The sequence below is a fragment of the Falco peregrinus genome, chromosome 7, assembly GCF_023634155.1.
Source record: "Falco peregrinus isolate bFalPer1 chromosome 7, bFalPer1.pri, whole genome shotgun sequence".
Taxonomy (NCBI): Eukaryota; Metazoa; Chordata; class Aves; order Falconiformes; family Falconidae; genus Falco; species Falco peregrinus.
In genome coordinates, this window is record NC_073727.1 from 7,239,111 (window position 1) to 7,266,223 (window position 27,113).

Below are 27,113 nucleotides of genomic sequence, written 5' to 3' on the forward strand. Positions count from 1 at the left end.
TTGTTCAGCCTTACGGACACCTTTGGGGGATGCCTTTTTAGCCACAGTTTATAGAACCTGTTCAGATACTGGTGCCCTTGTAGAGCCAAGGGCTCCTGTAGCCTAGGTTAGGGCTAACTAGGCTAGATTTATATATACATATATGTAGGTTAGATATAGGACTAACCAGGCTAGATTTATATATACCTATATATATGCTAGATATACACTAGGTAGAAAAGAGGCATTTGTCCTCACCCCCCTCCCCCCACCTTTATAGCCAGCTGAAGCTTAATTAATCAAAAGTAAAACATAATTTAAAATATGCAAAATAACTAAAGAGCATGATGGAAATGAAAAATAATTTGTATTGGAATGACAAGATATTCCAAGGGTATAAATGTTGTTAATCTATTGTTTTAAGTTACTCCGTGGTAAACATTTTTGGTGTGGTTCTTTTTTTTTTTTTTTTTTTTTTTCTTTCCCCAGCTGTCACAATAATTTATCTGTAAGCATTTGCTGATTACTTCAAACTGATCAAGTGTTTTTAACGGCAGTACTTTTTTTGTCCATCTGAACTGTGTGAAGTACCAGTCAGTCTATCTGAAGACAGATCCTTGCCTGGTCTAAATGACTGTATATTTTAAATCTTAAGGATACTGTATTGATATTCCCACAGTTAAAGTTATTGGCTCCATTGAATTAAAATATAATTTTTTCTATTCACTTTAATGAAGCTGGTGATGATGATGGTAATGAAAAAGAAATTTATTTATTTCTCAAATAAATCCTCTGACATAACTTTTAAATCCATATTTTCAGAGAATCCTCCCTCCCTCCCTATTATTTTCCCCCAGAGCTTACTGGACACAGTGGAAAGGTGTGAGGAGCTTCTTGTTGGTAGAAAACGTTGCAGCAGTGTCTAGTGCATGAAGCCTTGCAGCATCTTCTCATCCTTCGCTGTACTAACCTGTTTCAGGATTCTGTCTTGTATTAAGCTTTCCTTTTGTTTCAGTCCTATGGTAATTCTTTGGCAGTGAGTGATGCGCTTTTTATTAGAACCTGAACATACCTATGTGTGTTCCATCATGGCTTTGCCCTGGGTTACAGCAGTGTAACTGTAGCATTGGTTTCAAAAGCATACCAGAGCAACTGGCTTCTCTCAGGAATAGCAGTACTAAGGGGAATTGGATTATAGTTACCAAATAAAATTAAACAAGTAATAATAAGAGTAAATCAGAGTAAATAAATAACTTGTATTGGTGGTGTACGTTGCTCTTAGGTGGGTGACGCTTTCCTGGCTTTTAGGAGATAACACACTGCAATATCATCCCACCTCTTTAATGTGATCAGAAATATTAGACTGTATCTAGGTAGGGGAGCAGTTCCTCAGAGGGAAAATGTCAAGGAGACACCTTTACTCTGTAGGCTAATTTTAGGGAATTAGAAACAGTAAATACATCACATTTCAAAACTTACCTCAATTTGAGGAGGATAAAGAAGGCAGATGGGAAACTGGAGTTTTATTCCAGTGGGTGTTCGGTTTCTGTTTGATGACAATTTCAATTATTTTTATTTGTTGTGCTTTGTGGCAGAGGGAGGGTTGGACAGTGGGTGCATCTTCACAGGGTATTGCTGTGCTTGTAGGACAAATACCATAGCTCTATGATGACAGCTGTTGACAAACTATTCCACACCTGTTAATTAGAAGTATTACAAATAGAGAGGAATTTGGGTGTTTGCTGTCACAAGGACGATACAGATGTTTTGGTCTGTGCAAACCTCTGCGGTTGGCCTCAGATCATAGAACGGTTTGGGTTGGAAGGGACCTTGAAGATGATCTAGTTTCAACTCCCCAGATCATCAAGGAGGTGGTTGTTCCTGAGCCTGTTCTGCCGTCCTGAGGCCACTCAGATGCCCCATTCAGTTGCTGGTTGTGGACTTTGGTTGCTCCATCGGCCGGTGCAGCAGCACCATTGCCCACCTTCTGGTTCAAAGTGTCTGTCCCTCTGGCTCCAAAGGAACCAGTAGGGAAAAGCATCATATGGCATGATATTGGCATGGTATCAGCGTGATATTGTCTACCCACATTGGCTAATTAAGCAGTTTTGAATTTTCTGCCTTGGATTCAATCCTCAAAGGCAGTTTAAAACCGTGCACAAATTAGCCTTATGTGGGAAACTGTGTATGTGTCTTATGGGCATTTAAATATGGTTTAGGAAACCTAACTTATTTTCTAATTGCTTATAAATAGCATTCTTCTTCAACAAATCAGCTAGGCAATATTTCCTTTAAATGACTTAAATTTTGGAAAACCCAAGACGCTCTGGAGCATTAAACCAATGTTACCTGTTCTGCCTACAGCAAAAGAAGTCAAATGGAGTCTTTAAAGTTCTGAAAGCATCTGATAGTATCTGCATTGTAAGCCTGGTAGGTTCACAGTTAGCAGGTTGCAGCGTGTTACATACAAGGCTGGCTTTGAGTAGTGCTTTAGTGACCCCATAGCAAATGTAGCTTAAGCTGTACTGCAGAATGCTGCCTTTTTTTTGCGACAGCTACCACAAAACCTAAAAGCCTAGGAAGGGAAAAGAGATGACAGAAAACTGGGCAAAAAACTATTAAAAAGATGGTTCTTTGGAGGACAGTAATTGTTCTTTATAATATATATGCGCATCTACTTAAAAGGGAATCAAAGGGACTTTGAGAAGTCATCTGGCTCATCTGCCTGTTAGGGTCCATTTTATCTGATGTCATGTGTGGCAGATGTGTGGTTTTTTCCTTTTGCATCACTTTCTCCTTAGTAATTCTGATGATAAGTCTACAAACGCAGGCAAATCGATTCCAATGCCTCACTCTCTGTATCATGGCGCTTGCTAATAAGGATATTGTCTGAAATCTTATTTGCTGACATTATTGCATTTGCATCCATGAAGAGTATAGACATACTGTTTTGCTCTTTGCAATAGCATTTGAAAGCTATTAACATCACTCCTCTGGTCTTTGCTTCTTTATATGAAAGATCCTTGGTTTCTGCAGTCTTGCCACACTGAGTTATAGTTTCTGTGTATATAAATGTTGTTATTTTTCTTTCTTGCCTCCTCTCTAGAAATTTTCATGGCTTTCCTGAAGTGTGGTGCTCAGAATTGGCTCATAAGCTGCTGTTTCCCATTCTGTATTTGTGCAGCCATGTTTTCAAGTCCAAAAATAGAACCTTCATTTGTCCTTCATGGCCTCGGCGTACGATGAACAAAGTGTGGTGGGCATAGACCTGATGGGGTTTGGTGTTTGAGATTTGCATATAAGTTGGGTTAGCTTCTGCTTTTGGAACTTTTTTAAATTTCCAGGTGCTTGGGAATCTCTTGTCCTACTGTGGGATGTGTTGGGCAGCCGTGTTACTGTGATGACCATTGTGGGAGACGTCAGTGCACACAGAAACAATATAAAATTTGGTGTGTGTGTATGGAAGCTGACTTAAAAAAAAGCTGTCGGTGAAGTACAGAGCCTAAGGCTTCCTTTAGGAGGAATAAGTATTATTCGAGGCAGTTGATTAAAAATAAGAGCTATACATTTGAGATGGCAGACAGCTTTACCTGTTTAAATACCATCTGATCCAAACTGCAAATTATTCAACCTCAATACAATTTCCATCTTTTAACTTTAATAACAAACGGGTAGGGTGTGTTCCCTGATGCATTTGCCTTGCTGGTGTGTAGGGTCCATTATCATGCTTGCTTCTAAGGTCTGGTAACTTTAACAGGCTTTTGGACCTGAATGCAGGAAGCCAATTAAGCGTTTGCCTAACTTCTACAGTGTTAGTTTAAAGCTGTCCTCTCTTAATCAGTGTCTTAATTACTAAAATGGTGTGAGCTCATACCTGTATGAGAGCTTAGTCCTGTCTGTTGATCAGTAAGTATATTCTTTTTAAGCGTGCATGCAGCTGGAGTTAACTGGAAGATGTTAGCCCACGTGGTACTCAAAATGGTCCGGGCTTTGGAGAACAAACATGCCTTCGTTCAGTAACAAGGTGTAAGCTTAATGCACAGATTCTGTGGATGAGCCTGTCCCCTCTGGCTGGCTGGTCACTGTGGTGGTTGTTCCCTTTGACTGGTTGCCAGAGAGACGAGCTGGTGCTCTTTGGCATTGGTTTCACCTCAGACCCCGACAGGTCAGATGCTGTTTCAGCCTTCTGCCGAATGGAAACCTGTCTCCTGTTTTCCTCCTTCATGTATTAGCATCAACACTCCACTTCTTACCATGTCATGTGCACGCACAACTTGTGCTTTTGCCTCGTGAGGGTGAAAATCCGCATGGATTCAACAGCAGGAACAAGGGACCAACTTTTGTTAGGGTTTCAGTGCTCTGTTCTGAAAAGGAGGTTGGACAAGTGTTTGCATTCAAATTGTGTTATAACTTCTGGTAGATATTTGTTTCCTCCAGGCTATTAACCAGCAGATTGGTTCTGTCTCATGAGCATTTTTGGCTCATCTGTTATGTGAAAAGAGAACGCAAAACTATTTTCTCCAGCTTTCACCAAACCACATCACTTGTTTCTCCTTTAATTCAGGTTTGCTTAATTTTGCAGTGCACTAATTGCATGAGTATGTAGCATCTTCACACGAGGGAGGAAGAGCCACCTCACCACAATCTTCAGTGCTAGATTCTGGATCAAGTATGGGGAATCAAGCAAGGGTAGATGTTAGGGCAGGGAGGATGAGGGGGCATGTGACTAATGGAGAAAGGGTGAAGCAGAAGGCATCAGTGCTTCATACATCATGTAGATTATCCCTATGCAGTCTGACCGGTGGCTGTGTTTAGTCAAGACACTCAAAAATCAGACAGTGGGATGCAGCAGTTAGGGTACATTTTTGTGCTTCTTTTTCCATGTTTAGTATTTAGTTTTGCACTACAGTCACAGAGCATGTTTTCGGGATAAGATAAAAAGAGGATCTTTTTAAGTACCCCATCCATTGATCCATTGAGGAGTCGCGATAGATGGTGCGCACCTCTTTTGGAAGCCTAGTCGTAAGTAAGAGCTGTAATGTTTAAGATGCTTGCAAAAACTCGAGTCCTTGTGCCTTTAGAGCAGAATGAGGTTATGGCAGAGAGTTGGTTGCCTGAGCAGACGTGCCTGGTGCCTGTTGGGATACCCCATGTCTCTCACCTGGCTCAGAGGCTGCTGTGGAGGAGCACGCATCTCCCAGAGGGGGTGTCTCTGATGTGCCAGCCTATACGGACATCTGGGATGCCCTTGGGCATCTGAAATGATACTACTTACCACATTCTATTATTATTATTTTATTTCCTCTCACTGCTGTGGCGCAGACTGTAGTCCTGACACCAAGCCCTGTAGATACAAGGGCCATACATCTATAGGAAGCAAAAGCACGCAGCTCTGTCAATCAACGCCACCTTTATCAGCCACACCTTTCCAGTTACATTAGCCTCCTCCACCCTGAAACAGGTAAGTTGGCTGACAGCATTCCCAGGCACCGGTTTGGAAGGAATATCGAGGTGTGGCTTCCCAGCTGGTGGAAGGCAGCCTGCCTGTAGGCTGGTACTGGCAGGGCACAGCAGCCCGGCGCTGACACGGCGGCCCCACTGATCCTGCAGGCGGTTGGGAAGCAGCTGGCACAACAACAACAACAAAAAAAAAAACCTTTTTGGCTGGATCAGCAAGCTTGTCTTGCTGACTGTGTGGCTGCAAGGTTGTTAGTACTGGCACAGAGGGAGCAGGGAGTGTGTGTGTGTGTGCTGGGGGGGCGTCGGGAGCAGGGGGGCTATGGCTCACGGAACCCTGGGCTGGGTGACAGCACGAGGTGGTTTAAGCTTTATTGCCAAGGGGCATGGGTTGCGGTCAGAAATACATCCAGCTGACATGAATTGCTGTTTTGGTTATTTCTCAAGGTTAGACACAGGGTTTTCTCTGTGCCGTTACTCTGCCTGAAAAGCGGGATCGCACTATTCTACAGCGAGTAGGTACAACTTGTATGTGTTTGAACCCACAACTTGCAGTATTCTTATCAGAACGTAAAATGGAGAGGGAAAAGGCGTGTGGTTATTTTTTGGCCTGTGATTATTTTCATTTGGATTCAAAAAACTAGAATAAATGACCACATTAAAGTGTTGGGGAGGATGATAGAGTTTGGGGAGCTTAAATCAGGACTTCACCCTCCACATCACAGAGCCTAGTCACAGAAAAATAACATTGGCTATGGTATTATAATTTCCTGTAGGCACAGGAATTTTATGTTTATTCCCTACATAATAAGCCAGCTTTACCAGAAAGTATGGCTAATGCCTTTTTGTCCTTCCTGCTTTCCCACCAGCCTTTTCTGCAGTTTTTAGAGGTGATTGTTTCTTGTGGGGGGGATGTGAGGCTGATTCTCTGCAGTTCATGTGGCTACTGAAACCCTGAGCGTATGGTCATAAATGGGGAAGATCTTGTTGCAAAGCTGGTTATGAGAAAGAGAAGGAGCATGGCCCAATGGCTGAATTGTTGGATGACTGGTAGTAGTTAATGCTGTTCACCTTGCACTCAGTGGTGTTGGTAGGGTGTATGTGAAACACACGTGACGAAGCAGAACAGTCAGGGAGCTGCCGAGTGGCTCCCTAGCTTTGCCTGGCTCTGTGTGCGTGGCAGCAGGCGGCGTGGCCACCTACCCAGGTGTGCGTCTGGGAGCCCCAGAGGCGCCAGTGTACAGAGACGTAAGCGATGGCGCAGCCCAAAATCAAATGGCAGGCTTTGTAGGTGTGGGAACAGGAGTTTTCTGGATGGCTCACGTTGATTCAAGTGGCATGTATCTCCCTGTCGCCTATTTCTAAAGTGTCTTCATATCTCATCTCTGGTTTCTGTTAGATGCTTTGCCATGGATTTGGCAAGCAGCGTGAAACAAATAAATTATTTTCTTCCAAGGAGGGTGGAGAACAGGCATAGAGAGGACCTTGATAAAACCATGGTGTCTTGGTGAGCTCTTTGTCTTCTGCCCAGTTGTGCTGTAAATCCACTCGGTAGCTTGCATTTTCAAGTCTGTTTCTATTAATTCAAATGTGCCTCTCTTGCTTCCTTTCCTTTTCAAGTCTGCAGTGCCATTGTGTTGTACATTTGCTTAAACCACACAGTTTAATGATTTAATTCTCACTCCTTTTTTTTCTTTTTAGATAAGCTTAAGAGTCCTCCCCTTCGGTCTTACAACAAATATGTAGATATGGAATTATGCACTTGCTCTGATGTCTTTTATGCCTTTCATGTTGTAAAGCGAGTTTGATTTTGGGGGTGGGACGGAAGAAAAAAAAATTCTAATGTGCCCTGTGGTTTTAATGAGCAGAGTTTTGGAAACTGGTATTCCTTAGTCTTTGTGCTAATTAGGAGCTTCTTGGGGTCCCCTAAGAAAACCATTTTTTGCCAGGTCAGCAGATTTTCAGACAGGTGAGCTACTTTTAGCTTTGTCTTTGCTAGGTGCATTTTTGGTAGTGCTTTTCCTAATAGCTTTTGTGTTTCTGTTTGATGCTCTGACATTATCCGTGTTCTTATGCTGCCCAAATCACTTTTCTGATCCGTGTAGAGTTTCTTTACAGTATTGTGCTGGAGAAAAATTACGGAAGCTGAAATAATCACTCAAAGCAAAAGCTGTTGTTCTGAAACTAAGTAAGGGAAGAGAGGAAGCGCAGTCTTGTTTTGCTAAGCCAAATTCTTTACTGAGCCTCCTTTCAAAATACAAGCATAAAAACCCCCATGGGGCTGTGCTTATTCTTGACCTATTGAGGACCATCATGCTACACAAATTGTAGTAGCTGGCCCTAAGGGTTCAGATTTGAAACTTTTTCTTTTTTTTTTCCTCTCCACACAGTGGGAATGAAAGTTTTCAGGAGAAGTGTCGATCAAAACTCTTTATTCAAAGTTGATTTTTCACAGGAAGAGAATTCAGCATCTTTAGGGTGAAAGTACCTGAAGGTTCTAGTTTAATTGATGTGTATTTTTTAGGGCTTTCCCATTACTGAGACAAAAAGGTGTTTCATGTTAGCTGTGTGAAATGACTTCTTGGCTTTTCAGAGTTTAATAATTTTACATTGAAAGTATCTTAAAACCAATTTTTGCTCACTTCACCACCTTCTTCAGAAGGAAAATAAGGAAGAATCCAGAATCTAATAGTTCAGCTGATGTTAAGTGGAAACACAGGCCAATGGTCAGGATGTATCTTTTCCTCCAGTTTGGGCATGAGGCTTTCAATATGTCTAGTTCTCGTGGTGTCAGAAAATATTTTCCACCTAGCCTTATTTGAGATTCCAGTCCTCTTAATCCCATATTACATATAACTTCTTTAAAAAGTCTACTGTTTAGTCAAGACATAGGAAGAAGTCTAGAAAGAGCCATCTGCATGGGTGCATAGAGTTGTTTGTACCTGTGGTCTAAGTCACTTCTAAATTGATGTGTGAGTTGTGTGTGTGATCACTCAGCGGGAACCAGAGCAACCCTATGGATCAGAGCGTTTTCCTTGGGGAGATCTTATTTGGTCTAACCAACTACAGCGGGCCTTAGCACGTGGAACAGGTGGCATGCGGTTGCTGAGCCAACTGAATGGTTTATAGAGTTGTATATACAAGTTTAAACTACTTGTAATAGTTCTAGCACCAACACAAAGCTGTGTTAATGCTAGGAGAACCGTTACAAGGAGTTTGCCCAACCTTTCAGCTGATCGAACGCCCTTGCTGCTTCAGCAAGATCCATATAAATGCTTGAAACCACACTTAAATGGTAGGATTAGTAAAACCAGCATAAACTGTAATGCACAACACGTTCTCTGACTGCTTTGCAATAAGAAAAAAACCCCACCCCAAACCATGAATGAGCAAGCTTTCTGATCACTCGTTCCTCCTTTTCACAATGTTTTGCATTTAATGGTCACACACGGAGATGTTAGCCAGTAGCTAACGCTGTAGTCGTGTCAAAAGGGAAGCTCCATTGGCCACTTCACTTGGATGAGTCATTGCTCTCCATCAAGTCAAGCACTGGGATGAAAGGGAGCCTTGATGTCTTATGTAGTAACACGAGGTCATCAAAGATTACTAGAGGTGTCATTTGTCTGCTCTAGATTCAAGGAAGTGCTGCCTAAGTTGGAGCTGGGGAAGAGGCTTTGAATAAACTTGGAAGAGCAGTGGAGCTTGCCATCTCACACTGAAATTTATAGCTAGATGTTGGCTAACACTTTCCGAGATACCTCCCTGACCTTTCTGAGAATAGCTTGCTGGAAGAGCCAAAGAGAAGAATCTTCAGATTTCCTTTTACTGATTGTCTACTTCTACTGAGCTTGAAAGCGTGAGTAATGGAAAAATATTTTAACCTTAACTGTGGTGACACAGTGTGAATGGCTTATGGCCAATCACTAAAAAAACCAAGGTCACTTTAAGTTAATAAAGAGCCTCTGGGTGCTGTTTGTCTTTTACTTGTGTTTATATAAAGAGGGTCCCCAGTTACTAGCAGTCAAATAGAAATCCCTGAGCCAGGAACTCCCAAAGTTGGAATCTTTCCCCTCTTTGATGCTGCAAAATGATAAATGCAACTGAGGTTCCAAGGCTAAAAAAAATGATCCTGAAGTTGCCTACAGGAGGGGAGCTCTGGCACTTTTCTGTGGGTTTCTGAGCAGAAGAGGTTGGCATTTGCCTCTGTAAGCTTCCTCCCTTCCTCTTCTTCTTCCATCATAGGGGAAGGTATTTGCCATTCCTAAGAAATGTATGGACTCATTCCACTCCGCGGTGCACCTATATGATGAGCGTGATTCCTTGTCACTTTTCTTTCTGGATATTAAAACTGGATCTGCCCACCTGACTCAGAAGGCTGAACTTTCAAATCCAAGTTGGTTCGTCTGTTTCTCGCGCAACACTCCCATGTCCCATGTCCTATATTTGACTGACAGCTCAACTCTGAGACTCTTCAGCTCCACAGTTTCAGTCATTGTCAAAACTACTCAACAAAGGTCTCAACTTCCAGATGGTGAGGAGTTACTCTAACTCCCATCACCAGCTTTGCCTCTGATGTACTAGTCCAGTGGCACGCCACTGAATCTCCCCTCGTTCTGTGAAGGGAGTCTGAAGAAAACAGCTTGTGTGTGTGGTTTTAATTACATGTTTGTTCAGCCCTCTGAGGATGTCAGGAGCTGTGAACAGTAGATGCCAAGTGATTGCCAGGAAGAAAGCTGCTGACTGCGGTGCATCGTAGACAGAATCCTTCTGTGTAACTGCCACTGCCTTGCCATGCGCATGCCGACGATATCTGATTTTGATTATAGTCTCTCCTCTGATGATAGTGCTGTCTCGGGTTCTCCTGGAGACAAAGTCTTGGTCAAGTGAAAACATAAGCAATGGTGTAGTCAAGGGCAAAGTTAGTCTCCCCCAGATTCCAGTCCATTGACTCTTCTTTCTTCCTCATTTGGAGCGAACCAAAAGGCTAACAGTCCTCCTTTAAACGAGCATAACTTGCTGTATTATGTTAGTCTAGACAAAGCAAATCAAATTAATTAGCAGAAAGACTGTAAATGTGCTGTGTAGGAGGACCTGTCATTAGAGTACCTCATCCAGGCTCCTGTGGCTTGGTGTGTGTTCAGAATGATAGCTCTGGTCTTCCTCTCAGCAGAAGAGAAATAGAATAATATGGGGTTGCAATTAGAGGCAGAACTATAATTCAGTCCTGGGCAAGGAGAGGGGGAGGTGAGTAGGAAGACGGCTGCTCTGCAAAGCCTAAGTCATAAAACATAAAATCCCTATTTATGCATGGCAACAGATCCTTCTATGATTGAATTACAGCCTTCATATTCAATAATGGGCCAAGTCTGTAAACCAGAATACCGACAGAACAAATATTTACATTCTTCAGGCAATGACGGGAGGAGAATCACTGAGCGGAGCATGAATCAAAGCCACAAGGACATAGATGTGGGGCAGCCACGTGTTGCCATCAGTGTGAAGTGGGAGGGGTGGGGTAAGTTTCCAGTATTTGGATGTGAAATTTCCTGTAGTACAGGTCATCCTGCTGCATTTCACTGAGAATTCATCTTTTGGTGAAGTGACACACGCTGCTGATGACAGTGAGTAAACTGGAGTTTATCCATTCGTTCTGTGCGCTGTACATTTCCCAGTATAGCTAGAAAGTGCTACTGAAATGTTTAGGTATTTAGCATTTTATGTTGCTATTGCATACCTAATCACAATTTTTTTTGTATTCCTGACATTACAGCACCTGGTAAGTTCTGTACCTTTGATAGTTTTTGAGCATCAGCTGCTGTGATTTATTTTAGTCCATCTGACAGCTGTGGCAGTCATAAACATTACTGGAACATAACAATTTGGAAATACCAATAGACGTATAGTGAAATAAATTAAAATTCCTATGGTTATCTCACAAAACAGCTTGAAAACAAGGATCAGAGTAGTTCCAAACTGATGAACTTCCATCCAGACATCCATTGATGCAGTACTAGGGTGGCCAAGAAGCCATATAGCTCTGAAGGTTTAGAACTCCAAATGTCACCTTTGTCTACAAACTTGTGTCGTGGTTTAATCCCTTCAATCCTGGCCAGCAACTAAGTACCACACAGCCGCTCATTCCCCCCTCAACCCAACACCCGGCCCTGGTGGGATGGAGAGGAGAACCGGAAAAAAGGTAAAACCCATGGGTTGAGATAAGAACAGTTTATTATTTGAAATAAACTATAATAATGATGATATAAGGGAAAGGGAGACAACAAAGAGAGAGAGAGAAATAAAACACAAACCCAAGAAGAGCCAAGTGATTGGCATCCCCTGGCCAGCTGCCCCCAGTTTATATACTGGGCATGACGCTCTATGGTGTGGAATATCCCTTTGGCTAGTTGGGGTCAGCTGTCCTGGCCCTGCTGCCTCCCGTCTCCTTGTGCGACTGCTCACTGGCAGAGCCTGGGAAACTGGAAAGTCCTTGACTTGGGGTAAGCACGGCTTGGCAACAGCTAAACCATCAGTGTGTTACCAATATTACTCATACTAAATCCAAACATACAGCCCTGTACCAGCTACAAGGAGGAAAATTAACTCCATCCCAGCTGAAACCAGGACAGCTTGCAGATGCGCATGTACAGCCAGCCCTCAGAGCATGTGGTTGCCGTGCTTCTCAGCCCTCACAGGTTTAAACTGCATTTCAGTTGCATACCTGAATTTTCTCATGTGGGACCTGGAGTGAGCAGGCTTCCTTTCAGAACAAAGCCCACAGCCAAGTTAAATTTTGCAACAAAGGTAATTACATGGGGATTCTGATGGACCATTAGTTAATCCACAAACAATAATTGCAGAAGGAAGCCGAGTAGAAGCCTGGTGTTCTTAGGGAAAGAAGAAAACATCTTGTAACTCTCCAAGTAAGTTTGAGAACAGAAAGGGATGCAAAATATTACAGGATCAGCCCAAGGGTAATACCGTGCGTGGTGTGCGGCAGTGACTCGGTACTGCCTGGCTTCCATCTATCGCTGGCACAGATAAGTTTTACAACTGTTGGGCCATCTTAGACCCTGAGCAAGAAAATATATTAAAAGCTTTGAGGTGACCCGCTGTTGTTTCAAGGTGTCTTGTATTACAGGTGAACATTAGAGCTCATGAACTTTGGTTTTCTATGGATGTGTTGGGTGCGCCAGTCCACCGCAGTAACCCTAAACACCCTCTTTACCACTCTCACCTCCTGTGGTAGCAAACTGCCGTATCCATCACTTGTGTCCTCCCCCTTCCCGTTTTCTGAAAGACTTTTCTTGCTTTCCTGTATACCTTGGGAGAAAACACACATAGTGTAATGCAGTAGAAGTTTCAAAACTGCCTTGCTGTCCAACTTGTTTGAAATTTGGTTGCTGGATTAAAAAAAAATGTAATTTTTGGGAACTATCAGATGTGGAATAGCATGCTGCTTATTAACTGAAGGGGGGAGGGGGGGGCGGGGAAGGATGAGAGGATTCCCTAGGTTTAGCTTCACTGAGGAGAAAAAAGCTTTTCTGTGAAACTAATCATTCTGGCAACGTACATATGTGCGTGGCATAGACCTGGTTGCGGCTAATGGGCTTAATACTTGTTTTACTTGCTCATTAGCGTAGGTCGTCTGCCCTCTGTCCCCACAACTGCTGTACATTTTAGTTAGGAGACCAATGCTTTGTCAGGCAAATTTGTAAGCAGAGATAAATGTAAATGAAAAGCTCTTGAAGCAATAAATCTATGCCATTTTTAGGACAACTTTATGGAAATACAGCTGCAATGGTTGTGGTAGGTGGCATGTTAGAAAAGAGTGGGATACGCAGCTGAAGTTTGGGGTGTGGGGGAATTTGCATACTGCCTGTTAGAAAGACTAGCCTTAGGATATTGAGATAAGAGTGATTCTTCTTTGAACCGTCTGTCTTTCAGCTCTATAAATAGGATGTTAGCTTACAGAAATCCGTAATATAAACACTAGATAGTCAATAAAATTTTAGATTTTTCAGACGGGAACTTGACTACTCGAGAGTCCTAACGTAGTAACAGGGTAGAATCTTGAATAGAGAGCTTGATGAGTAGAAGTATCTGAGTCTACCAGAAACTCTGGAAAATGTGAATGTTCCTTTTCTCTTGATTTATCTAGTGTTTCTCATATACAAGACAACATGCCACCTATTGATTTTTAGAAGTAATTGCATTTTTCTGCCCATTAAGAGAAGCAAGCAGAAATTCTTCTGAGCACTTTTATGGTCCTCTAACGTACAGGCCTCTGTTTTCTTCTAGAGTAGATCTCATCCAAATCCAAGTGGTGTGAGTACAGTAACGCACATGTAGTGAAGACTAATGGTCTTGCCCTGTGAGCTGGAAAATGAGCCGTGTGCGCTGCGCTGGAAGTAGTGCATTGTTTGACCCTACAAAGCAATAAAGCTTCTAACTCCATCTCCCTTCTATCAAAACTCAGGGAAACCATATTGAAAATTTTCACACAGAACCATTTTCATACACAAAATTATAACATGTTTAAAGAAAAGCTTGCCGAAGGGTAACAAATCTGGATTGATCAGAAGAAAGAAGAGCATTGGTGCCATGCAGTGCAATTGAAAGACGTTGGAAATGGTCCATTCTCAGTTCGTTTCTGACCTCCAGTAAGTCAGTTCCCCTCTGTGCTCAGTTCTGGTCCCACCATATGTTGCTCACCAAGTGAGTCTACAAACATTTGAAGTTGTGTTGCTTAGTCAGGCACTGGTCTTGGATGAGATTTCTATGTTCTGTTGTAATGCAAAAAAACAAAAATATAATGGAGACTACTCATTGCAAAATAGTCTTTTGTAGTATTGATTCTCCAGTGAGGAAGCAATGAAATGAGCTATTGTATTTAAATGCTGAACTTTCCCCATTCTTGTGTTGACTGTCCTCCTTTCCAACAGGCTGAGGGATGGTCACAAATGAAGACATTTGCTGAAGCCACCGCTTCCCTTCTGATTTAGTTTTTCGTTTCCCAAGGGCAGAAGTCTGCTGTTTTCTCCTGAATGAAACACTGCCAAATGGGAGTGTACCAGCTGCCTTCTGCCCAGAAGAATAAAGTTAAAAGTAGGCTATTATTGCTTGCTGGACAAAATGTTCGTGTGGAAACAGAACTGACTTGCCTATTTGGGGCTCTCTATCTCGTGCTGAAAAGCTGAGGAGCACCGAGAAGGAGAACAAGTATCTTTTCAATGTGGTTCACTCTTGCAAAGAGACATCTTTTAGATTCGTAGAAGAACTAACTTTCAGTCCTTTCCAAAAAAACTAGTCTCCTTGTATCCAAGGAGTTTTTTTCTTATTTATTCCTCCCCACCCCCTGACTGTAGCATTCTCCAGAACCAGGTTGGGAGAAAGAAAATCAACCTTATGGACAGAGAGCAGAAATCTGGTTTTATTTTGTGGGTTTTTCCCTCCTCCCGCTCCCCCTTCTTTTCCCAGTGTTGCATGTGCTGCCAGTACTGATGACTACCCAGACACTTCTGAGTAGGACATCTCACTCTGCTTGGGACAGTTCACATGTGCTCACCAGGCAGACATTTGTCTGTGGTTGGCTCTAAAACCACAAGTTCCTGAAGCTGAAATTGCAACAAAATTTAGGAGTTTTAATCAGAATAGTATTCCAAAAAGCCTTTGTCCAGTTACCTGTTAGTGTTCAAGTGGAGTTCTGCGTATTCATGTTCCCCGAAAAATGGCATTGTGGCATTACCAGAACTACTGTAGGATGGCTTAGCTTTTACATTTCGTGGAGCTTTTTTTCCTCCTCTTTATTTAACTTTTCCTATGTTAAAATGAATAATGCTGACACAGTTATGTACTGATAAATACAGGGCAGTATGAAGTTGATAGAGTCTTGCTTCGCTGTATTAATCGGCTAACATTTAGCCTTAAAAAACCCAAGCAAACTCAGAGCATGGTTTCCTTCACTATTTTATTCTAGTTGAGTGATTGCCTTAGTAATTGTATTTCTTATATATGTCTGTGTTTTTTGGGGACGCATTGGTATTTATCATGGATGTAAGTATTAGTGACTGTATCTCAAAGAAAATTACCATGGCTGCCTTCACCAATGCTCCCCCTGCCCCGGACCCCCACCCAGTCTTCTGGAACTCCAGTTCATATCTTGGATATAATGGATAAAAACTGATATTTCAGCTAATGAAATTTTCAGTGACTCTCCTCACAAAGTGCTTGTCCTGGCTCTAAAAAATGAGAAACTTACCTCAATTCATCCAATACTAGTATTACTTAAAAAAATAAAGTGAAGCACAGGTTTAGAAGCTATGCAAGATAAGAAGGACTCAGCCTGTGGAGAGCCTAATCCCATAGATCAGTAATACAGTATTTAAATCAATATATTTCCTGGCAGGGCGTCAGTGCAAAGAGGAGCAGTGGGGTAACGCGATCTCCGATGAAGTGAGCAGCTGCGTTCCAACCTGTGTCAGACGGGCTTGTCTGAAGTTTCTGGAGGAAGGAACGGTACAGCGGTTATAAACATGAATTTCTGGAGGCAGTAAAGATAGATAAGAAGGATAGAGGACAAAATGTGAAGGAAAAGCCAAACATTCGAGCTGGTTAGTTTTGGTGCCGAGGGTGAGTTTACCTTCAAGTTTTCTTTATAATTGCTCCTGTCCTAAAAATAACATATCTGACACATTACACGGTGGTGGATGTGGCAGGAGTAATTGGTTGAGCCCTTGATTCCTCTTACATTTTTGTGTATGGATCAGGAATTCTAAACTTCCAGCCTCTTCAGGGAGAATTCAAGATAAAGCTCTTGGCTGTAGAAAATCTATAGTGAGAGCTGAAATTAGTATGAAGCAGCACCCCTGAGCTGCTCTCAGCTAGCTTCATCTTAGCGTGGTGTCCCCGCAGGTTGTCCTTTGCTCAGTGTGCTTCAGTTTTGTCGATGATGTACTCTATTTCTCAATATTTTACATTTGGTGTCTTCAGGAACTGTCTTGACCAGGAGAACTTCTAATTCCTGGCATTACGGGCAAAATGTTGTCCTCTCCTGAGGCATCGGTGAAACCCAGCCTGCTTCCCCTTTCAAAACGCGAACAAGAGCCTGGACAGGACGGTATGGTCCCTGGAGTGTCCAGGGTGCAGGAAAACCTTCCTAATTCCCTTCAGGCTTCCTGGTGTTCCCCATGGGCATGCCTGGGCCTCTCTGGGGGAGAAGTGTGGGCGCAAGGGAGCGAGAAGGATGGATCTCCTTGGTGGGGGGGAGCGGGAAGGATGGAGAGGAGGAAGGATCTTCATCCAAGCCAGCCAGTGAGGGTACAAGGAGTTCATTAAGTCTAAAAGAAATGTTTTCTGCCTCTACCACCTACTGCTAGGGCTGTGATGCAATGGAATAGCTTTCTCTCAAATCACTATAGAAGGTTCTTAGAGGGCAAGAATGGAAAAACTTCTGGTTGTAATGGCATTAATTACTGTTTTTTAAACAATTATTCCCTTCGGTGTTGCATTTAGTGTTTTTAAAGTGTTGCTTAGTATTCCTAGTACATGGTAACTCTTCTTTACTGCTAAAAAGCAGAGATTTTGTATCTGAATACGAGAGTAACACATTCTAGCTGCGTTACTGGCTTTTGTTTTGTTTTCTTCATTTCATCCCCCCCCGCCTCCTATGTGTTTTGTTGTTGTGGCTGGCTTCAGTCTTGGCAATTTAATAATGAGAATCTATTAATGATGGAATGATTTACTAAGAGGCCCATGGCTCTGTGAAAAGAAAGATACAGTACAGTGTTCTGTTACTGCTGACGTTGAGACACAGGACAAATAGTTTCCAAAGGATACTTAAAAGGGAGAAGCTTTCACCAAATGCCTCCCTTGCACAAAGATGCCTGATTTGTATAGACTTTATGCAAACATTGTACCATTAGAATCATGCCTAACCATTAATAAATTAAATAAATAGCATTTTTGGCTTCCTGGTAGAGAATCTGATATTTCCTGGCTTCCCACGTCTGTTGCTAAAGCCAAGTTTTAGTTCTTTGAGAAGTTACTGCCTGGCTTGTCTTCAAGGAACACTTCTTGTGTCCCATCTTAAAATGCTGAGAACTGACCATGTACACCGTGTTCTTACAGTAATATACATACAGCTGGTTTATACGGATTCTTTTTTGACTAGGTCTAACAGGAAAGTAAGGGGGGAGCAGAAAAACTTCTGGTAACAGGGATTCCCACAGTCAGCTGAATAGCTGATCCCAAAGGAGATCTCTTGTGTCTCTGAAGTTTGCAGGATAGAAACTGGAAAAGAGTGATGCAGATGGTCAAATGTGACCGTGTGTGTACCATGCCACAGAACTGTACCTGATTTAATCTACCCTATAATGTCTGCCCTTTGCTGGTAGTTGACCAGAAACCGTTTTCCAAGGCAAACTCTTCAGCTGTTAATTAAATTAATAATTTTTAAAAAGGAAAGTAGCTCTGAATTTATCGTCTCTCCAGTCATTGGCTCTCATGGTGCTTTTGATGGGTGTAGGATAGGTTTATAGTACTGGCTCTTCTTCCACGTGCGTTTACAGGCTGAATCCATCCTAGGCTTCATGGTAGGAAAGTTCCACGGTAGGAAAGACAGGTTTTGGAGGTATCTTTTCAGTTTTTAAAATTATTGGCTGGGGTTTTTTTTCTGAACTCCTGCCAGGAAGACCTGGTGAAGGGGAGGTGATTGTATCAAACCGGTATCAGAGCACTGGATGCTTCCACGAGTGCTGGTAGTGCCAGGTTCTGTGCAGGTGCTGCATGCTAAAAAAACTATCACAGATCTTTAAGTTACATCTCTCTCTCTTTACATCCACCTGCAACCCTGAAGGAGGCTGATAGTGAAACAGGAATCCCCAGTCAGAAACTGCACCCTGAGCTGAGAAACTGGTGACAGCTTTGCAAACCAGAGGAAGCGGTGGAGCAGTCGCTGGGCACAGATGGATGGTGCCGTTACCTCCTGCCCTACCTTGCAGACCATAGCGCCGGCTTCTGCGCCGGGAGGCTTCTCCAAAAAATGTGCACTTGACTTCTGAGGTTAAATCCAACACTTCAGTTCCCAGAGAGGTGCCCTAACGACCAAACTATAGGCTATTTCGGGGGCTACACTGCTGCCTGTGCTGCTCCGGAGCTGGATTGCTTTCAGGAATGCGTGAGTTATAGGGCCAGAAGGTCACTACGCAAGAGAGAGCCTGCCTTGGTAGATATTTTATGTTACACAGTAATTGGATACAAAGGCGAAATAAAGCTGAGGCCAGACACAGCAATCCTGGGTCTCCCCTCCTAGATGGGTGCCCTGACGTCCCCAAATTACAGAGCTGTGTCCTGGTGTTCCTGCCTCCTTGGCCAAGGATTTTTTACACTCCCGAGTACCTGATAGCCCAGCCCCAGCATGATGGGTTTGTTGAGTTTATGAACTCATACTTGACGCTGATTTCCTTATCTCAAAGAGATAAAAACTTAGCATGTGAAATGTAAATGCAGCTAGGGCTGGCTTGGTGTCTAGTCTAAGGTTATTTTCTGCACCAGCTCACACACTGGAAAAAGGGGTGGGGGGGACTGGCAGCAGCTGGCAACGACCCTTAAGGAAGCTGAAAACTGTCCCACGGGAGCTTCTGCTGGCTGGGCCATGGGCACCCCCAGGTGCAGCGGGGGCGGTGGGCCCGGGCTGGCGTTCCTGCAAGCTTCAGAGGCGCTGGTCTCTCGAGGCAGTTCTGGCTTGCTCGGGCTCAGCCCCATGTTCAGTTCTGTGACATCTAAGTAGGACAGAACTGCCCTGTTCTTGCCAGAAGCCAGATTCTTCTCCAGTACGTTTTGTCTTCCTTCTCGTCCCGCTCTGTCTGCAGCCGGCATTCACCATGTTGCTTTGCATTCAGACTGTGTTTACCAAAAAGTTCTGTGTCTCTGAGAATACTGAGGTTTCTTTTCTCTTTGCATGTGAACACCGAAAAATATATGTAGTCCTTGGCATGTTGCTGGCACCAGGTGACCTTGTTTGCACCCTTACTTGCTTGAATAGGGGGTTTGTGTGCCAGGGCTTAGAAAGGGGTGATTTGCAGGCTAGTAAGGGGCAACCCTGTGATTAGAAATTCCACGATCTGACAGGATGCACATTTGACCTGCTAGTGTAAAATAGATTATTATTCTATTATGTAAACATTTTAAGGTCCAGGTTTGATAAGGATCATTGACAGAAATAGGTGGTGCATTCCTACCTGTCTGTAGAAGTACTTGCTAACGTGTACTGCAGTGTTTCGTTTATAACCTTACAATAGTGGCTTTGATTAATAATGCTTTATTAGTTATAAATGTAGACTTACTGAATAAATCCTACTTACTCTGTTGAATGGCTCTCCATGCCTACATAAAACTATTCCAGTAATTAGAAAATTACTATAATATTTCTCTATATTGTAGAGTTTGAGTTGTGAGCCCTTTGTCAGCTTTCCTGAATTCCTGCGTAGGATTTCTACTTGACCCCACCCCTGACACAAAAGGGAAACGTTTTCAACTCGCATTTTGTGATGAGAAAGGGTGGGTGTGGTAAGACAGGGTTTACCATAGAAAAGAGGAAGGGGTGGGGGAAAGTGTCTTTGTCCTTCTGATGTGGCTTAGGACCTGTGTTGTCCTTTTCCCCGCCAGGATCAGAGAAATGAGACCGGAGAGGCGATATCCCTGCTGAAAAGTACCAGCCTCCCTCCCTGAAGAACAGTAGAGTTATCACCATTGCTTTGTGGGCTTGCGTTTCAAGAGAAGAGTGGAAGAGTAGCGTTGCCATAAGGCATCTTGTGGAGACCCCTAGAAGGTATAGTCCTGTAACTCCTGGGTCTTTTCCTCCTCTTTCTATATAAAGCACAAAGCAATGGGGATCAGTTGTTTTATCTACTACTGAAATGCAGCCATCGGTGCAGAATAACACGAGAACAGTTTGAAAGGAAGCGTGGAACGCTATATTCAACTGAAACTAATTACCTGATTAGGTTTTGGCCTGGCCGTGTGGGTTGACATCCAACGGTCTTGGCGACAATACTTGCGAGCAAAGCCAAGTCTAGTCTCGCTTCGTTTAAAGACTCTGGACAAAACTTCTGGACTTTTATGCAGAATGCTAAGCAGTGTGAAAATAGGCCACTGCTTTAAAGTACCCATGGCTACAGTGGGTGTCAGTGGGCAACTGGCATGGTTGCAGATGAATGGGCTGATCTGGGTTTTAGAAACAGTGGCTTCCCTTTAAAGATGATTCTCTTTCAAGCACACACTCTGGTGAAATTTAACTCTGCCTCAGAACATCCTTCGTTCACAGCTATAGGATTAGCACTTTCTTTTCTTTCAGCGCTTCTCCCCTTAGAAATTTAGTCAAAGCCTGCCATTGAGATCTCATAAACTTAGAAAATCGCCTGAAATTATGTTGTCTCACCTAGTCTGCTACAGTAGTTCCTTCACTTTATCTGCATAGGGGTTAAATGTGTTAGGTCTGCTTTGTTAGGTAAGACGTATTTGCTATTGCTGTTGTTATCTTCTCTTGCACTTTTGCAGCAATGACTCTTTCAATCTGTTGGTGTCTTTGTTTGGAAACAGGCATGTTTTCATGTTAGGAGTATCTATGCACCATCTTAAGTGTCTCTAGTGTGAGACATACCTATATTTACTGGTATGATGGTATTGTTTTCATCTTGGCATCTCTCTAAAGGAAAAATAAATAAATCATTACTTGGAAGGGTTTGAAACTTTACTGGGAAGAGAGGGATGAGTCTTTCATCTGTATGCTATTATAAAAATACAGTTCACTAAGAACACTTTCAGAAAGACTTGAAGGGTCCTTGCCTCCGAATAGGAAGCTTCTGGGCTGCACCCACTTCTGGCACCCTAGAGACCCGCTGTTCCCCCTTCCCAGGGAGAACGGCATGAAGTGAACTGTAAAATGAGTTGTGGCAGTGCACTGGTGAGAACTGACTTTATGAGGAAATTTAGTATGTCTACTCTGATATCCTGGAATCGCACCGAGACACATTACTAAAATGAATTGGACAAGTGGTTGATGAAAATCCAAGAGTTGGTAAGGGATGCTCCACAGAACAAGAAATCCTAAAAGACAACCATAGGAAAAAATATTTTTGCCAATTGGCTGACTATTTTAACTTAGCAACTGGCTTGTGATCTAACCTATTCCTTAACATCTAAAATAAATACTGAATTCTCTCCTGTTTACAAACCTTCTTAAACCATTTGCCTAAGAGGCATCGCGCTAATGAAGTCAAAGTTGTGTTTAAGCATTTCCTTTTACTGGAAGAATAAATCCATCAAGTTTTCGGCCTCCCACAAAGGCAATAAATGCAAATCTGTAAGTTCCATAAAAGCCCCAAGAAACTTCAGAAGTAATTTAAGATAATAAAAATCGGCTTTTGGACACTTCTCGCTACTTCTGTGTGGAATGAGGCTGTGCAGGGACTCGGGGGCTGGGGAGGCAGATGGGAGTTCACCTTGTGTAACCTGGCATTCCCTTCCCTTCTCCCCCGCCGTCCCCAAATCAGCTGTCACGGTGTTGGCAGGAGTCTCTGGAGCCTTCGCTAGCCAGGACTTTGCCCAGCTGTTTGGCTCAGGATTTCACAGAGGAGGAGGAAGCTTTTCTGGCTGGAGCTTCTGTGAAGTCACTTCTTCAGCGATCGAAGCAGCACTGTCCCGGTGGGGGGAAAAGCAAGTAGTGGGAGAGCTCGCAAGGCTGGGGGGGAGCGATGTGACTTTCACAGGGCTTAGCCACTTTGTGATAAGTAATCACCTGAGAATAGAGCTAATCTCCTGGGGAAAGCTGTTGGGACTACAAAGGTGGCAAGATCTCCGCTGCTTCTAAAAGCAGGCGTAGAAGAGTTCACCGCCGTTACAGTTCTGTGGTTTGAAAACGTGTCTCTCCTAACAGCTGCTTGTGTTGCCGTTTGCAGGATGATTTGGAAATTCGCCTTGTCCGTTTTCCTGATGGCAGCGCTGGTTCGAGTCACGGACACGAGGAAAAACCGTCCGGCGGGCGCCATTCCCTCCCCTTACAAGGACAGCAGCAGCAACCACTCGGAGCGGAGGCAGCAGCTGAATAAGGAGGTGCTGGCCTCCAGCCAGGAGGCCTTGGTGGTCACCGAGAGGAAATACCTCAAGAGCGACTGGTGCAAGACGCAGCCCCTGCGGCAGACTGTCAGCGAGGAGGGCTGCATAAGCCGCACCATCATCAACCGCTTTTGCTATGGGCAGTGCAACTCCTTCTACATACCGCGGCACGTGAAGAAGGAGGAGGAGTCCTTCCAGTCCTGCGCGTTCTGCAAGCCACACAAGGTCACCTCTTCCACCGTGCAGCTGGAGTGCCCAGAGCTGGACCCACCCTTCCGACTCAAGAAAATCCAGAAGGTCAAGCAGTGCCGGTGCATGTCTGTGAATCTTAACAACTCGGGCAAACTGTGAGAGCAGGCGTGTGGCTACTGCTTGGTGTTGCCCCCATCAGATTTACTGCTGCCTCCCCTCTCCCACTGAGCTGACTGTCCATTTTGTCACTTTGTTTCTTCTTTTCCTTCTTTTTTTTTTTTTTTTTGGTGTTCTGTTGTCTTTCAGGAGGCATCTCTCGAGCAAGGAGAGGCTCCTTGCCGCTTGCCGACTGGAATAACGCTGTTTAATGGGCTGTGTGAGGCACTTCACCATCAAGTTTCATTATATTTCCAGTGTCATTTGGCGGTTGAATCTGCTGGAGTGGAGCAGGCTGCCAGGAGTTGCGATCGATCCTCTAAGTAACCAGTTGGCTGAAACCAGCATTAAATGTTTCCACTGTGTGGAGTAAAGCCCTCTGCCCTACACTCCAGTCCCCTCCACGAGACGAGGACGCCTTCCCCGTGCTTTGGGCCGGAGCTCGCCGCTCCCACTTGGAAGTGCTGGGGCGCTGCCCAGGGCTGGGGGACGCAGATGAGGGACGAGTAACCTGCGAGAAGCAAGCGAGGCTCTCTGACGAGGCTCATCTCCTCAAGACAACTTTAATTGTGCAATGACAAACGGTTCCGGGCTTCTTGTCTGAAGGCAGATAAGGAGCGAGGGGAAGAGGGCAAGGCGCTGGGTCAGCCACCGTCACCGCGGAGCAGACTGAGGGTGGGTTCTGATGCTGTTGTGGTTAAGAGTATATCCAACACGTGGTCTCTGCAGCAGTGTTTATTTTGTAACCTAGCTATAGTAAACAACTGTTTTAAAGTATTATAGACCTAGCCATGTATATTTTTCTTGTGGCAGAATGTGCCGGAGATTAAAATACGTTGAGTAAGAGACTCGGTTGCTAGGTCAGCTGCCTGGCTTAAAATGGACATGGTTTAACTGGGCTTTCGGTAGGTTTTTGTGTGTTAGATGTGTGTGTGTGTTTCTTACTCCAGGAAAGACAACACCCATGTATGACCTTATATTTATGCCTGCTCAGACCAGGGTAGGTGGGAGGGTAGTGGGAGAGATGCTGAGAACACTTAAGGGAACAATGTTTCCCTTAAGGTATAAAAGCACTGTCGCACAAAGGATAAAATTTGGTCATGGCTGGACTGAATACAAAAGCTACATCAGTGTCATCAGGTTTTGGGAGTGGTGTCTCTCCCATGATTGGAAACCACGTTAATGTGTTAGTGTTAAAGGACAAGCCCATCAGTCAGTGCCGCTGGAATGGGTCACAGCTGTAGGAGCAGGGAGAGAGTAAGTGGTAATTGCTACAGTACTGGTGGTCTGCGCGGGTTTTGAGTTCTACGTAATCAGTGTCGGTGAACACTTGCAGTTCATTTAAAATCATACTGTGTTGTTATTCAGTTGATGGAGTTTAGCATGTCCTGTATAATCTGTTTGTTACAGATCAGAACTGTATTAGTCCCAGCTGCATTAAAACCCCATGTCTCAAAACAAACCAGCCCCTTCCCCCCAACCCAGAGCCCATGCGTGCTCAATTGTCTGAAGCTTACAAATTAAAAATGACACGCCGACTCCCTGATGCATGTCTCGCAGTTCAGCATCTGCATCTCGTGAAACCAGCTTGCGGTGGGAGCCCTTCCCCACCAGCCTCTTCACATGCAGCCGCTTCAACGGGTTAACGTGCCTGGCCCCTGCTGCCAGCCAGGGGTTCAGTGCCACAGGTCGCTGTTCTGTGCGACAGCCGGCTCTAAGAGGCTTTCGGGACTGAGCTCCACCAGAGCTTGCCAAGCGGTTTACGGGGCTCGGCGTGGGCAGGGTGAGGTTGGTCAGGTCTGTTAGCCTGATTACGTGAACGGCTGTGGCTTTTCTGCTGTGCTCTTTCAGCTTGTCAGCAGGGCACGGGGAGGTTCCTCGCACGGGGATTGCTTTATCAGTGCTCGCTGCTGCCCTGCCAGCATCGTGCCAGCCACCAGGCCAGCACCGGTCAGGCCAAGCTCGAGCACTGGTGTGGCTGCGGGGAGCTGGGCGGGGGGGTAAGGTGGCAATAACTACAGTCAAAGACTCCTGGGATCTCAGTCTCCACTTGAAAGAAATGAATGGGAAGTCTGGCATTTTGGACTAGAGAATGAAAAGCACCCTAATAACTTCAGTTAAAAAAAAAAAAAAAAAAAAAAAAAAAAAAGTGCAAGAATCTTTATGTTTAAGCTATGCCCTGCCTGGGTTTTTCACCAGTTTGCAATATGAATATGCTGCAGCTTAAAGCTCCTTCTAGGAGCTGTGTTTATGTAAAAACTGAGTTGAGCTTGTAATGGTTAAAACTGTATTTAATTCTTGTTTTATAAATGAAAACAAAAATGAAGAAATGCTTTAAGTATAATGTAATTATTTTATAGGTCTACTATTAAATTATAGATTAAATAATAAAGCTACTCTAGGGTTATATGGCATCCAGGTTTCCCGGCTTTGCTTCAACACCTTGTGTCCAGCTGCTCTCTCGTCAGTATATTCTCCGGCTTCCTTTTGACCCTACCAGATACAGGCTCACCTTGACAGCTTGGGAAAACCTAGCTACTTCTTCCCTTGTCCCCCACCCCCTCAAAAGTACCTGCAGGGCAAGAGGGAAGCATGAATTGCACTAATCCTAGATCCTGGAGTCGATTCTGCATGCACAAATTCTGGGTTTTTTTGGTTAACTGACAGGAAGGCAACCAAAGCTCCACCACTGGCTGAACTGCTGGCATCATTTGCGGTAAGAGAAGTAACTATTACCCTGACCAAAGTGGTTTTGCTTAAAATATAGCGAGATCCTTATGTAACAGGCACCAAACTACTCAGGGAATGGAAGGAAAAAAAAAAAAAAAAAAGAATGAAGTATATCTTAAGATACAGGAGAATTTTATTGATGGCTGTCAGCTCTTGCATGAATACAGTGTATGTCTGTCCAAAGGTAGGATAGTGTTCTGTGTTCCACCCCACCCCACCCCCCTTTTTTTTTTTTTTTCTTTCCTACCCAGATAAAAAATATTTGCAAAATAATCTTGAAGAAAAGCTTCAGTGAGGAAAGGGAGTTCTCACACTAAGGAGCGAGCCTCCACGTGACCAGAAGAGATGCCTGTCATGGGTCTTGAAAGCAGCAGGAGCACCTAGCGCACCAGGAGCAGGGGAAGGCTGTTGTCCTTTATGGCACTATGACACCGGCATGAACCCTTTGCTGTCTCCTTCCCCATCTCTTGCCTGAATCCTCTCAGGGTCCAGGAATTTCATGGATTTAAGGACTTTTTTTTTCCCTCTTTTTTTTTTTTCTTTTTTTTTCTTTTTTTTTTTTTTTTTTTTCCTTTCTTGTAGTAGCTTTTAAATCCAAGAATTAATATTTCGCTGTGCTTTAGCTACCTGCGTGTGGTCAGGGCCCTCTGCTCAGAACTTGCAAGTGCCTCTATCAGTCGGCTCAAAAGGAGCTCAGGCAGCCATCTCCTCCCATACCCCTCTCTTGTTTCCACCTGCCTCTTCGCCATGCTCCTGCTTCGCCGGTGGCTTCATTGCCCAGCACCCATGTGCACCTCCGCTGTTGGTGGTGCAGCCCAGAGCCCATGTCCAGCTCACCCAGCCCCTTATTGCCCACCTGCTGACCCCGCCATACCGCAGGCGTACGCTGCCATCCAAAACACTCCCACTTGCGGAAATGATCCAAGAGCAAGGCAAGTCTCCTGAGGTAGATGAAAAAAAGCTTTAAATCAGCTAGATTCAGTATTGCTTAGTGATGCTGTGGGACAGGGGAAGGAGGGGGACAGTGAATGTCAAGCTCTGCCACCCCATGGTAGTGTCACCCTGGCAGGGCTCCAGTTTGGGGTTGAGTGACAATAAGTTGGACCTGCAGCTGGGAATAAATGAGAAAAAAAGTGCTGACGCTGTAAAGATCCTTTATCTTCAGAAAGATGCCTTTTTTTTTTTTGAGGCAATGGACTTGCTCTTGGATCCCTTTAAAGTAAGTTGGATGGACATCGGGTACAGCGCAGGTACCAATGGGTCTGTCATAAGCAAGGTAATGGCTTGAAAAACCTATTCTGTGATATAAATCCCATTTGATTGGTGAGTGGCAGACCTGAATGGTGGGAGACATGGTTTTCCGTCTCCTCTTTTTGCTGACTTGATCACACAATCTTCAGAAAAACTCAGCTCCATCAGTTTTCACTTATTCTGTCTGCAGCGGTTTAAAATAGACGTAACTTAAGTAATTGATATAATGGGGTTGG

At 44.0% G+C, this 27,113-nt stretch overlaps 1 protein-coding gene across 5 annotated transcripts in view; it reads left to right on the plus strand.

Annotated features, from left to right (window-relative positions):
- The window catches only part of GREM2 (gremlin 2, DAN family BMP antagonist), a 41,025-nt gene extending 15,715 nt beyond the window's left edge, over positions 1–25,310 (plus strand). For 2 of the 5 annotated variants that reach the window (XM_027789127.2, XM_055811026.1), the window contains exons 2-3: positions 20,101–20,263; positions 22,392–25,310. In XM_027789127.2, coding sequence (XP_027644928.1) covers positions 22,393–22,899 — 507 coding nt within the window. In that variant the 5' untranslated portion in view covers positions 20,101–20,263; position 22,392 and the 3' untranslated portion in view covers positions 22,900–25,310. Of the gene's footprint in view, positions 1–14,797; positions 15,952–20,100; positions 20,264–22,391 lie in introns of those variants that run through there. The other 3 variants (XM_005239132.3, XM_055811027.1, XM_027789126.2) reach the window with 2 other exon arrangements.
- Positions 25,311–27,113: the final 1,803 nt, after the last annotated feature.